Genomic DNA, 13786 nt, shown 5'->3' with positions numbered 1-13786 from the left:
GGTTTTTAATGCAGCAGCTATGAGTGCGTGGTTGCACTGTGCCTTCAGAGGGATGCTAGAGGAGAGAAGAGGAGGAGGCTGCCTTGAGATGGGCCATGGGTTTTAATGCAGCAGCTATGAGTGTGTGTGTCGTAGCCAGAGCTGAGCAGAGGAAGCAGCAGGACCCTGCCTGTATCATAAACCTCGGCCACTGAAACCACCTAGTACCAGACACCCTTTAGACTGTCACTGCTTAACCTTTAACTTGATGCTCCTTTTTAAAAGGCTGATATAGAGCTGCTGTTCTATGCTCAACAACAGAGGGAGCTGTTGCATCATTCAATGGAGTGACATGAATGATTCAGCTGTGCTTTATTTGCTCCATTCACACTGGGATGATCAAACCAACTGAAACCCCACGGACACCAGTGCCGTCCGGTGTGTGATTGTTGACTTGGTTCAAAAGGTTGAAGAGAAACAGAGTCACATTTGCCAGTCACACTCATTTCTCTCACCATGCCAATGGGACACATTTCAAAAACAGTTTGGGAGTTTGTCCAGTAGTCCTTTCCAGGAAAAAGGAGCCAAGCATGGGACCTTTGTAAAAATCAGTGGTCAGCGACAGAGCCTTGCAGGGAGTCTGGCCCGGCACCATGTCCCACCCTGTAGCACTTGCCATCTGTCAAAGATGCAATTTACTGATAGTTTCATCATAAATTACACCTTTAACCTTTGAAAACATAACTTGTAATTGGGATGATGTCGACCGCAGAGAAGCTCTCTCTGCAAGAAACAAAATAGTGGAGGATTATCTTTGTGAGAAGCATGAACATCTTCTAGATGAGGAACCCCCCAACCTGTCCGGTGGGGTGTGATGTGTTCCAGGAGGAACATGGAGCTGTATTATTAAAGAGGGAGGGGGAAGGTTTGTACCTGAGCCTACTATTTGTCCCACGGTGAGAGCAACGTCCGCTTCCAACTCTGAAACACAAAAAGGGTCAGTTAGGCCCGGTCCGGTGGGGTTAACCACAGCAACCAGTGTCCGCAGCCCGATAAGGTTAAGGCAGGAAATGTGCACAAGACACACATCCCTAATACCACAGAGGTCAATGAGGAAGAGGTTAGTGACGTTAGTAGCCCAAGGTTCCATTAAAAACAAAGAGTCTGGATCCCCCAAATCAAGATGCCTACCCACTGTGCTGGTAATCATCTACGAAATGCACATTTCCGATTATTTTAGTATTTGTGGTTGTGGTTTCTGAAAGGTAACAGCAAAGACCACAGTACATGAGTGAATGAGTAAATTCTGGTCAGAAAACAAGAGGAGAGGATCAAATGCAAGGTTTTTGTTGTTAGTGGAAAGTTGTTATTCCAAAGTGAGCCCCTAAGCAGCCCGGTTGCACCACTTTCCCACCACCACTCAATGTAAAGGGGGCTAGCGCCTCAGTCTACCTGTGGTGCTTTGACCTTTAGTCGGGACTATGAGAGTGGACTCCGAATCAATCTCTGCAAACAGAAGGGTTAGAGAGGACGTCAGATGAGACAGAATGTCCGCTCAGCAACTGAGACCGAGAGGGCTGGACAGGAAGAATAGGCCTGGGAGTCAGGTAGAGCAGACAAGGACAAACCAGCACAAACAGACAGTTAGATAGAAAACTCAATAACAGAGACGCATCTTATTGACCATATTGTTTCCTTGCCAAACAAAGTATTTAAGACAGAGGTGGCTACTCCTACAATCTATTAGACTTTTAGGCAGGTTGAACTGGCCCATTAAAGAATGCTGGACTCATAAATGCAACTGTTGCCCATCGGGCGGGTAAGGCACTGCAGACCCACCCTGACCTGTGAATGCCCCTGCTCCGTTCACGAATGTTGTTTGTTATCTTTACCAGTTGGCAGCAGATCCACATTTCCTTTACATATTTGTCTTTTTAATTTGTATTTCAAAGAGATTTTAAAAAAGGGTGAACTCTTGCATAATGAAAGCTCAAGTTCAAACAGAACCATCCCAGGTCTTCAAAAGCAACAAAATGTTCCTCAATCAAAATAAGCAGAGGACAGCTGTCGTGTTCTTTTATCTAACTGCTGATGATTAAACCCAACCAACAGGCCTCTGCTGAACAATGAGAAGGAAGACATACTGCAGTCTGTGTGAACATGAAAGCAGAGCAGGGGGCAATGGGATTCTAGGCTGGCAAACACTGGGTTGTTTGGTACCATCCTTTTATTTAAGTGGAGATTGCACTAAAACTGACATTTTAACATACTTAAAAACTATCCCTTAGTGGTGCAACAAGTCGGTGTTAACACATTAAATACTCAATTAGGAAGTTATCTAATTGTATAGCCTAGCGTGCTTGCTGCCTTGCCCAAATTAAAACCTAAGTAATGGGTAAGGTATCATCACAGGAGCCAGTCTACCGCAAGAGAGTGATGCACGAAACATAGCAGTTTGAAATCCTTTGTCGGGCCACATAAGTCCAAACAGTGTAAAAAAATATATCTATCCACTACATAACCAAAAATATATGGACACCTGCTTGTCGAACATTCATTCCAAAATCATGGGAATTAATATGGAGTTGGTCCTCCCTTTGCTGCTATAACAGCCTCCACTCTTTCCACTAGATGTTGGAACATTACTGAGAGGACTTACTTCCAGCCACAAGTGCATTAGTGAGGTCGGGCACTGACGTTGGGCGATTAGGCCTGGCTCGCAGTCAGCATTCCAATTCATCCCAAAGGTGTTCGATGGGGTTGAGGTCAGGGCTCTGTGCAGGCCAGTCATGTTTTTCCACACCGATCAACAAACCATTTCTGTATGGACCTTGCTTTGTGAACGGGGGCATTGTCATGCTGAAACAGGAACTTCCCCAAACGTTTGGAAACACAGAATTTGACATTCAGAGTTGGAAACACAGAATAGTCTAGAATGTCATTGTATGCTGTAGCAGTAAGATTTCCCTTCACTGGGACTAAGGGGCCTAGCCCGAACCATAAAAATCAGCCCAAGGCCATCATTTCCCCTCCACCAAACTTTACAGTTGGCACTATGCATTCAGTCAGGTAGCAATCTCTTGGCATCTGCCAAACCCCGATTTGTCTGTTGGACTGCCTGATGGTGAAGTGTGATTCATTACTCCAGAGAACACGTTTCCACTGCCCCCAGAGTCCAATGGAGGTGAGCTTTCCACCACTCCAGACGACACTTGGCATTGCGAATTGTAATCTTAGGCTTGTGCGAGGCTGCGAGGCCATGGAAACCCATTTCATGAAGCGCCCAACGAACAGTTCATGTGCTAACGTTGCGTCCAAAAGCAGTTTGGAATTTGGTAGTAAGTGTTGCAACTGAGGACAAAACTAGTTAAGTGGCACACACTTCAGCACTCGGCGGGTCCCATTCTGTGAGCTTGTGTAGCTTACCACTTCACGGCTAAGCGGTTGTTGTTCCTAGACATTTCCACTTCACAATAACAGCACTTACAGTTGACCGTGGCAGCTCTACGAAGGCAGACATTTAACAAACAGACTTGTTGGAAAGGTGGCATCCTATGACGGTGCCACGTTGAAATTCACGGAGCTCTGTGGAGAATGCACGGCTGTGTGCTCGATTTTATAGCCGAATCCACTCATTTGAAGGGGTGTCTACATTCTTGTGTATATAGTGTATATTATTATTGTATAAAAATACAATAAAAATTCAGAATGGAAAATTATTGTGTCGACTTAAAACAACTAAAACCAGATAAAGGGAGTAGAAACAATGGACCAATATTAAATAACATATTTGAGAAGAAAAATAAATACATCTACAAAATAAAAGCTAAATAGTCAGGAAGAATTGAAAATTCAAAAAACAATTCAGCAGTATTGACTTTGTTACTATGTTTGTGCATAAGAACACAGCATTAGGCATGGCAAAATGCATAGAATTGCAGGAAATTAGCTTAACTGCAAAATTCCCTCACTTCTATTGAAAAATGTGAAGAATTGCAGAATATTGGCTTAAAAACGCAAAAATGCCTCTACCACCAAGATGGGGGCCTCTACAATTTAGCCGCACAGACCACGCCCATTACCTCGCCATGGCCGTCAAATCCCCTCATGTCTTGCGGCCAAAGTGGCCATTGTGCCCTTGGGCTGAATATAGTAATTATAATTCCCTTCTCCCAGCTGCCTGCTCCGTAGAACCTCTCACTCACATGGCTCTCTCAGATGATCTCAAAACTTATTAGCCAATGTATTTCACGTAACCACGTCCTTCTCATAGTCCGTCATCACAGGTCTGACAGAGGCTACTAGTGGAGACAGACGGGGACGCGACTGTGCACGTCCTTCTTATCAAGTTCCGAGGCGCATATTGAAGAACTGTCCACGTTTACTTTTCATCAGCCAACAAGATCAGTATTGAACAGCAAAATAACTAGCCTTTCAATCTACTATCCCCATAGTACAAAAGTTTACCCATTCTATTAGTCAGCTTGTTGTTTCTTGTTGTTTTTAGTCAGCCTGTCTTTGGGACAGTTGTGGGACAACAGATCAAGTTAATACAACCACTTTCAAAAATAACTTTTAAAAGCAATGAGGCTGAAGCAACAGATCAGAACTTTAAGCTTAAAATGTGAATAAATTAATTTCTTAACATAATAAGAGCAACAATGATCACATGGCAGTAGTCTAGAAGCGCAAATGTTTGCAAATATAAAAAAAGCACAATGGCGAGCAGTTTCATGACAGTGATTCAAATATCCTTTAGAAAAAGTGTTTAAACAACTAGCAATGGTTGTTAATATGACAGACTCAAATATCATTGGGAAGTGTTTAAACAGGGAAGATGTCAATTATACAACTAGCATGGGATGTTAATGACAGGGATTGTGTCGTTGGAAAGAAAGTTGAGAACATGAGAGAAATACTGGGGGGGGGGGGGTCAAAATCAAAAGTAACAGTCAGTATCTGGTGTGGCAACCAGCTGCATTAAGTATTGCAGTGCATCTCCTCCTCATGAACTGCACCAGATTTGCCTGTTCTTGCTGTGAGACGTTGCCGCACTCTTCCACCAAGCACCTGCAAGTTCCCAGACATTTCTGGGGGGAATGGCCCTAGCCCTCACCCTCCGATCCAATAGGTCCCAGACGTGCTCAATGGGATTGAGATCCGGGCTCGTCGCTGGCCATGGTAGAACACTGACATTCCTGTCTTGCAGGAAATCACACACAGAACGAGCAGTATGGCTGGTGGCATTTTCAAGCTGGAGGGTCATGTCAGGATGAGCCTGCAGGAAGGGTACCACGAGGGAGGAGGTCTTCCCTGTAACGCACAGTGTTGAGATTGCCTGCAATAACAAGCTCAGTCCGATGATGCTGTGACACACAGCCCCAGATCATGAAGGCCCTCCACCTCGAACCCGCTCCAGAGTACAGGCTCATTCCTTCGACGATAAACGCGAATCCGACCATCACCCCTGGTGAGACAAAACCACTCGTCAGTGAAGAGCACTTTTTGCCAGGCCTGTCTGGTCCAGCGACGGTGGGTTTGTGCCGATAGGAGATGTAAGGCAGGTCCTCACCAGACAACAGGCCTACAAGCCCTCAGTCCAGCCTCTCTCAGACTATTGTGGACAGTCTGAGCACTGATGGAGGGATTGTGTGTTCCTGGTGTAACTCGGCCAGTTGTTGTTGCCATCCTGTACCTGTCCCGCAGGTGTGATGTTCGGATGTACCGTTCCTGTGCAGGTGTTGTTACACATGGTTTGCCACTGCGAGGACGATCCATCCTGTCTCCTTGTAGTGCAGTCTTAGGCTCTCACAGTACAGACATTGCAATTTAATGCCCTAGCCACATCTGCAATCATCATGCCTCCTTGCAGCATGTCTAAGACACGTTCATGCAGACGAGAGCAAGGACCCTGGGCATCTGTCTTTTGGTGTTTTTCCAGAGTCAGTAGAAAGGCCTCTTTAGTGTCCTATGTTTTCATTACTGTGACCTTAATTGCCTACCGTCTGTAAGCTGTCAGTGTATGAACGACCATTCCACAGGTGCATGTTCATTAATTGTTTAGGGTTCATTGAACGAGCATGGGAAACAGTGTTTAAACCCTTTACAACGAAGATCTGTCAAGTTGGTTGTTGATCATTGTTAGACAGCCATTTTTAAGTCTTGCCATAGATTAAGCCAATTTAAGTCAAAACTGTAACGAGGCCACTCAAGAACATTTGATATCATCTTGGTAAGCAACTTTAATATATATTTGGCCTTGTGTTTTAGCTTATTGTCCTTCTGAAAGGTGAATGCTAAATGACTAAAATGGAGAAAAAGAGCCAGACACTCTTATTGAAAGCATCTTACAGTAGTGAGTGCATACATTGTGATACTTTTTTGTACTGGTCCCCCGCAGGAATCGAACAACACTGGCTTTGCAAGCGCCTTGCTCTATCAACTGAGCCACACGGGACTACAGCGCCTGTTGGAAAGCAGGCAACCAAGTTCTCTCTGATTTTGCCAGTGCTTAGCTCCATTTAGTTTCTTTGTATCCTAAAAGAAACTCCCTAGGCCTTGCCGATGACAAGCATACCCATAACATGATGCAACTACCACGACGCTTGAAAATATAAAAAGTGCTACTCAGTGATTTGATGTGTTGGATTTGCCACATAGTTGACATAGTTCATTTCTTTGGCAAATTTTTTGCAGTTTTACTATAGTTCCTTGTCAACAAGATGCATGTTTCAGAATATTTGTATTCTATACAGACTTCCTTCTTTTCACTCCGTCAACTAGGTTAGTATTGTGGAGTAACTACAATGTTGATCCATCTTCAATATACTTTTTTTATTTAACCTTTAACTAGGCAAGTCAGTTAAGAACAAATTCTTATCTACAATGATTTCCTACCCTGGCCAAACCCGGACCAATTGTGAGCCGCCCTATGGGACTCCCAATCACGGGTTATTGTGATATGGCCTGGATTCAAACCAGGGTGTCTCAGTGCTAGAGGCGTCACTAGAGATGAAGTGCCTTAGTACCCAAGTGGTGCAGCGGTCTATCACAGCCATTAAACTCTGTAACCAGTTTAAAATTGGCCTCGTGGTGAAATCCCTGAGCGGTTTTCTTCCTCTCCGGCAACATTTTTTTCAGTTTTCAAATCAATTTAATTGACTATTTTGGTTAAAGGCCTTGGTGACCTAGCAGATGGCGTTGGTGCCCTGGCAGATGGCCTTGGTGCCCTGGCAGGTTGGACACCTATAGAAGGGCAAATGGCCTTCCCCCTAAAATCCCAAGCCTGTCCACCACCTAAACCCCTTATTGATCCAGAGAACCCTGCACAGGTGTGGCCTTTCACAGTTGACACCCTCATGTGATGTACCAGCAGACAGAAACAGTGGGTGTCCACTTTCAGTCACACCTGCATGACAGTGCTGAGGGTAGAAGGCAGTAAGGTAGCAAGCAGCAGCGCTGAGGGCTGGGAGAAGAACACGTCGAGCGGTCCTCTCCATTTTGCTCTAGCAACAGCTCCTCTACAATGCTAACTACACTAACATCATACAAAAATTAGTGTGAAAATGTTCTCACTTCATATTACACCCTCAATCTGTTTCCTGTCACTACATTATTTATTCTGTGGTGGAGGACTACTTACAGTTAGGTGGTGGGCCGTAGCAAGCCATCTGCTTTAGTTATCAAGATGATCCATCTGTCGATGGAGGAGCAGGTGTAGATTTATTTATTCTGAACACATTTCTGTTTTTTGGCAATGACAATTCTTGCAACAATTTTTACATTTTTAAAAATAAAATTGCAATACTTATGTTTGCTAGCTGGGACAGGCGAATGCCGCAGAGTACTGAACTGTAAACCAAGCTAAACTTGAGCACTATCCATGGCACTCCCTGCTGATCATGTCTGCCAATCACATTATTCGTATCTAAGGTAGTAGACAGCTGGTGATTACAGCTCAAGAGAGAACTCAGTCCGACAAACTGCTACCAGGTAAGACTTTTTTTTAAATGTGTAGTCTATTTAGTTATAGAAACATGATACCACCAATGCAAGCTGTAAAATGACTACCAATTTAGAACACAAAAGAACCGTAGTAATGTAGCTAGCAATGTAAATTACAACACTGTTGCTATATACCAGGAGATGATGTCCTTCCAGGTCAAGGATCATTTAGTTATCAGTTTATTCCAAGTAATAATTTAAGACCACAAATCTAAAAGGATAAAGATTATATTTACAATCTAGCATTGGCTAGCTTTCAAAAAATGGTCTACAGAGTTCCCTATTCATATGATCAAGACAATTCGTATTGCACGCTACTGATTGGTTCCAATTTTTTTTTTTACACCTTTATTTAAAAATAGGCAAGTCAGTTAAGAACAAATTCTTATTTACAATGACAGCCTACCCCAGCCAAACCCCAACAACGCTGGGCCAATTGTGTGCCGCCCTATGGGACTCCTAATCATGGCTGGTTGTGATACAGCCTGGAATCGAACCAGGGTCTGTAGTGATGCCTCCAGCACTGAGATGCAGTGCCTTAGACTGCTGCCCCACTCGGGAGCCCAAAGTTTAGAAGTTCAGCAAATTTGCCTGGGCGGCCAAGAATGATCCTTTTTATGGGAAAAAAGTGCAAGAATTGAAGGTGCCAACAAATGTATATAGTCATAGTAAGAATGTTTTACTGTCATATACACAAACATTATGATCATCAGCTCCTCCCTTGAAGGGGATACATCAACTTCACATTTTCAGTCTTCAGCCCACCACCTAAGTAACTAATTACAATTCTAATCCCACTTTGTAAGACAAAATGTGAAGAAATCCATGGGTTCTGAATACTTTTGTAAGGCACTGTATAGGCCTCGAGAGGCTCTGATATCAAACTGACAGACTGACTGAAGCACTCACTCAAATCCATCTTGATGAATAAGTTCCCATAGTCCGTGGTCATTTAGATTTGTGAGAAGGGGTTCAGTCTCTTGACACTACAACCAGACTATATGGGCCAACCTCACTACTCTAGTCCTGAAATTAGAGGGGGAAACCAGAGACCCTAAATATTGACAGTGTAAAGGCAATGCACAAAGGGGTCTTGTCACAGAAACTTCAGAAGTGTCAAAACATCCTCTTGAGTTGCTGCAGTGGGAATAAAAACATCAATATCTACTTGTTTGAAGTTCAAGTTGCCAGGTCGACCATGTCCACATGCTAAGAAATAGCCTATCAGGGTTTCAACATGACTCAGCCCTGTGGCCTAGCTGCTCTGTTGATCATTAGTGACACACCAGTTTAGTGCTTTACATTGTAGAACATGAAGTAAATTCACTGGTGGTCAGCAAGTTAACAGCATATTCACTGAAGGGATAAATATTTACATAAGAGTAGTTAGAAAAAGGGTATCTTTTCACCATAACTCATACACAACACAATGTGCTGAACGGTGATTTAAAAAGACTCCCAGAGTAGAATACCTCAAAAGTATAGAACAGGGATTATTCGGTTTGATCCTCTGTAGTGATATAACAGATAAAGTCAGGGAGAGTACACAAAAGGGACGTCAACATGCTCCCTATCCTCTTGGACAAACAGACCTCCGGACCTTAACATCTGGCTGCAGGTGCAAAAAGCAACAACTCCCAACAACTCTGGACTAAATGTTTATGGTCTTCGTGTTGAAAAATATAATTGGAAACAGTCACTTCAGAATCATCTATGAATAAATCAAAAGGACATAATAATTTTGGAATAATTAAAATGACAAACTTCGATCCAAATGAAAAATACTCAAATTTGTTATTTTGAAGGGGCATGAGTAATGCAAATTACAATGCTTACTGGGAATGTAATGGAGTAAGACACCTTAACTGGAGCTTCTGATAACTTGAAAGAAGTTCATTACTTTAAAATGCAGAAGAAGCTTGGCCTCCCCTCTTGGATGCCAGTCTCACTGTGGGATTTCAACGCCCTCCGGTGTTCCAAAATGTCCCTCTTAGCTTCTCAAGCTTCCTTCACAATGTCTCAGGCTACAAGTTACTCATCAGAGGCAACCACAGTCTAAAGCACAAACTTCAACTTCAATTCAAACACTTCCTGTGAAAAGTGCATCTACAGTGTTTCCTACTGGCAGCCAGTTCTAAAAGTTCCAGGGAATGTTTATGGGAAATCTTTTGTAATCTGCTGGTTACAAAGATACATTTCAATGACCACTCAACAGTGAAACATCACCCAACCATCCACACCCTGGGAGAGTCAGGTTTTCCACCATTACGTAGCCCTCTTCATTACCATCCCTGATTCATAACCAACATACACCCAAAACATGCCAGGCGGGTACAGAGCTGACCACAGGGCTCTCACAGCCTTCAATCTGTAGTGGTACCCTGCAGCTGGAACTTTAGTCCTCATCAACTACAGGAAATAGATGAGAGAAATTGGCTTCGGCTACCTAGAGAATGGCAATACACACATATATAGATTCAAGGTTTATTAGTCGTATGCATGTGATACGCATGGTATATATCGTCCATGAAACATTACTCGCAGGTTCCTTCGACAATGACACAATAAGAAATCAAATAATATGAACATAAAGTAAATCAGTAGAATATAATACATATTTTAGGAACAGGAAGGAAGGAACTATTTATAGTCCAAGACGTACACGTGTATTGAGGGGATGGGGGCAGTGTACAAATTGAGTAGTATAATAAGTCTGGTAGCAGCAGTTGTGATGTGTGTGTGTGTGTGTGTGTGTGTGTGTGTGTGTGTGTGTGTGTGTGTGTGTGTGTGTGTGTGTGTGTGTGTGTGTGTGTGTGTGTGTGTGTGTGTGTGTGTGTGTGTGTGTGTGTGTGTGTGTGTGTGTGTGTGTGTGTGTGTGTGTGTGTGTGTGTGTGTGTGTGTGGCATGAATCTATATACAGTGGGGCAAAAAAGTATTTAGTCAGCCACCAATTGTGCAAGTTCTCCCATTTAAAAAGATGAGGCCTGTAATTTTCATCATAGGTACACTTCAACTATGACAGACAAAATGAGAAAATCAAACCCAGAAAATCACATTGTAGGATTTTTAATGAATTTATTTGCAAATTATGGTGGAATTTGGTCAATAACAAAAGTTTCTCAATATTTTGTTATATACCCTTTGTTGGCAATGACAGAGGTGAAACGTTTTCTGTAAGTCTTCACAAGGTTCACACACGGTTGCTGGTATTTTGGCCCATTCCTCCATACAGGACTCCTCTAGAGCAGTGAGGTTTTGGGGCTGTTGCTGAGCAACACAGACTTTCAATTCCCTCCAAAGATTTTCTTTGGGGTTGAGATCTGAGGACTGACTTGGCCACTCCAGGACCTTGAAATGCTTCTTACGAAGCCACTCCTTCGTTGCCCGGGCGGTGTGTTTGGGATCATTGTCATGCTGAAAGACCCAGCCACGTTTCATCTTCAATACCCTTGCTGAAGGAAGGAGGTTTTCACTCAATCTCACGATACATGGCCCCGTTCATTCTTTCCTTTACAAGGATCAGTTGTCCTGGTCCCTTTACAGAAAAACAGCACCCAAAGCATGATGTTTCCACCCCCATGCTTCACAGTAGGTATGGTGGTCTTTGGATGCAACTCAGCATTCTTTGTCCTCAAAACATGACGAGTTGAGTTTTTACCAAAAAGTTATATTTTGGTTTCATCTAACCATATGGCATTCTCCCAATCTTCTTCTGGATCATCCAAATGCTCTCTAGCAAACTTCAGACGGGCCTGGACATGTACTGGCTTAAGCAGGGGGACACGTCTGGCACTGCAGGATTTGAGTCCCTGGCGGCGTAGTGTGTTACTGATGGTAGGCTTTGTTACTTTGGTCCCAGCTCTCTGCAGGTCATTCACTAGGTCCCCCCGTGTTGTTCTGGGATTTTTGCTCACCGTTCTTGTGATTATTTTGACCCCACGGGGTGAGATCTTGCATCGAGCCCCAGATCGAGGGAGATTATCAGTGGTCTTGTATGTCTTCCATTTCCTAATAATTGCTCCCACAGTTGATTTCTTCAAACCAAGCTGCTTACCTATTGCAGATTCATTCTTCCCAGCCTGGTGCAGGTCTACAATTTTGTTTCTGGTGTCCTTTGACAGCTCTTTGGTCTTGGCCATAGTAGAGTTTGGAGTGTGACTGTTTGAGGTTGTGGACAGGTGTCTTTTATACTGATAACAAGTTCAAACAGGTGCCATTAATACAGGTAACGAGTGGGGGACAGAGGAGCCTCTTAAAGAAGAAGTTACAGGTCTGTGAGAGCCAGAAATCTTGCTTGTTTGTAGGTGACAAAATACTTATTTTCCACCATAATTTGCAAATAAATTCATTAAAAATCCTACAATGTGATTTTCTGGATTTATTTTCTCATTTTGTCTGTCATAGTTGAAGTGTACCTATGATGAAAATTACAGGCCTCTCATCTTTAAGTGGGAGAACTTGTACAATTGGTGGCTGACTAAATACTGTATGTGTGCAGACCCTTCAGAAATGTAGTTCAAAATCTACACACACACACACACACACACACACACACACACACACACACTACCTCAAAAATGAAGTGAAAATATGCACATTTACTGAAAATGAAATACAGCAATATCTCATGTACATAAGTGTGAATGTTAGAATCCCCTCTGGCAGTGATTACAGCTAGTCTTTCTAGGTAAGACTAAGCCTTGCATGCTTGGATTGTACAATATTTCCAAATAATTATTTTTAGAACCATTCAAGCTCTGTCAAGGTGGTTGTTGACTACTGCTAGATAAACATATGGTAATAGTTGAAAATGGTTACGCTGATGGAAGTCAAAACTGTAACTAGGCCATTCAGGAACATTCGATGCGGTCTTGGAAAGACACTCCAATGTATATTGGTTATTGTCCTGCTGAAAGGTGAATTCCTCTCCTAGTCTCTGGTATAATGCAGAATTAAGTAAGTTTGCTTGTGCTCAGCTTTGTTCCGTTTCTTTTGATCTAAAAAAATATATATTTTTTTTTTTTAAACTCCCTAGTCCTTGCCGATGACACGCATACCGCATACCCATAACATGATGCAACCACCAATAGGCTTGAAAATACGAAGGGTAGTACTCAGCATTGTTGCGTTTGACCCAAACATAACGCCTTGCACTCTGGACATAAAGTTAATTTTTCTGCTAAATGTTTTGGAGTTTTACTTTAGTGCCTTATTTTCCCTCTGTCAATTAGGTTAGTATGGCAGAGTAACTACAATGTTGTAGTTTTCTCCTATCACAGTCATTAAACTAACCGTTTTAAAGTCCCCATTGCCCTCTTGGTGAAATCCCTGAGCGGTTTCATTCCTCTACAGCAACTGAACTTTGAAGGACACCTGTATCGTTGTAGTGACTGGGTGTATTTCTACATCATCCAAAGTGTAATTAATAACTTCACCATGCTCAATAAGATATTCAATGTCTGTTTTGCCTATCTCCCAATAGGTGCTCTTTTTTGTGAGGCATTGGAAAACCTCCCTGGTCTTTGTGGTTGAATCTGTTTGAAATTCACTGCTCGACATTACAGATCATTGTACGTGTGGGGTACAAAAATGAGGTAGTCATTCAGACATTATATAATATTGCACAAAGTTGAGTCCATGAAACTTGTTAAGCACATTTTGTCCCCTGAACTTATTTAGGTGTGCCATACCAAAGGAGTTGAATACTTGACTCAAGACATTTCAGATTTTCCTTTTTTATACATTTGTAAAATATATAATTCCACTTTCACATGTGGTATTGTGTTTAGGTCAGTGACAAAAT

At 42.7% G+C, this 13786-nt stretch overlaps 1 protein-coding gene across 4 annotated transcripts in view; it reads right to left on the bottom strand.

Moving 5' to 3' along the window:
• The window catches only part of LOC124042030 (CMP-N-acetylneuraminate-beta-1,4-galactoside alpha-2,3-sialyltransferase-like), an 84379-nt gene that overhangs the window by 48294 nt on the left and 22299 nt on the right, over window positions 1–13786 (bottom strand). For 2 of the 4 annotated variants that reach the window (XM_046360304.1, XM_046360303.1), the window contains 2 exons: window positions 1432–1485; window positions 913–960 (listed from right to left, as the gene is read on the bottom strand). The exons of 1 other annotated variant lie outside the window; for it this stretch is intronic. In XM_046360304.1, the coding sequence (XP_046216260.1) occupies window positions 913–960; window positions 1432–1485 (102 nt within the window). The remainder of the gene's footprint in view (window positions 1–912; window positions 961–1431; window positions 1486–13786) is intronic. One more of the 4 variants, XM_046360305.1, reaches the window with a different exon arrangement.

Source organism: Oncorhynchus gorbuscha, linkage group LG08 (assembly GCF_021184085.1).
Source record: "Oncorhynchus gorbuscha isolate QuinsamMale2020 ecotype Even-year linkage group LG08, OgorEven_v1.0, whole genome shotgun sequence".
Taxonomy (NCBI): Eukaryota; Metazoa; Chordata; class Actinopteri; order Salmoniformes; family Salmonidae; genus Oncorhynchus; species Oncorhynchus gorbuscha.
Note: the sequence above shows the minus strand (reverse complement) of the source record. Positions and strands in the feature narration are given on the sequence as shown.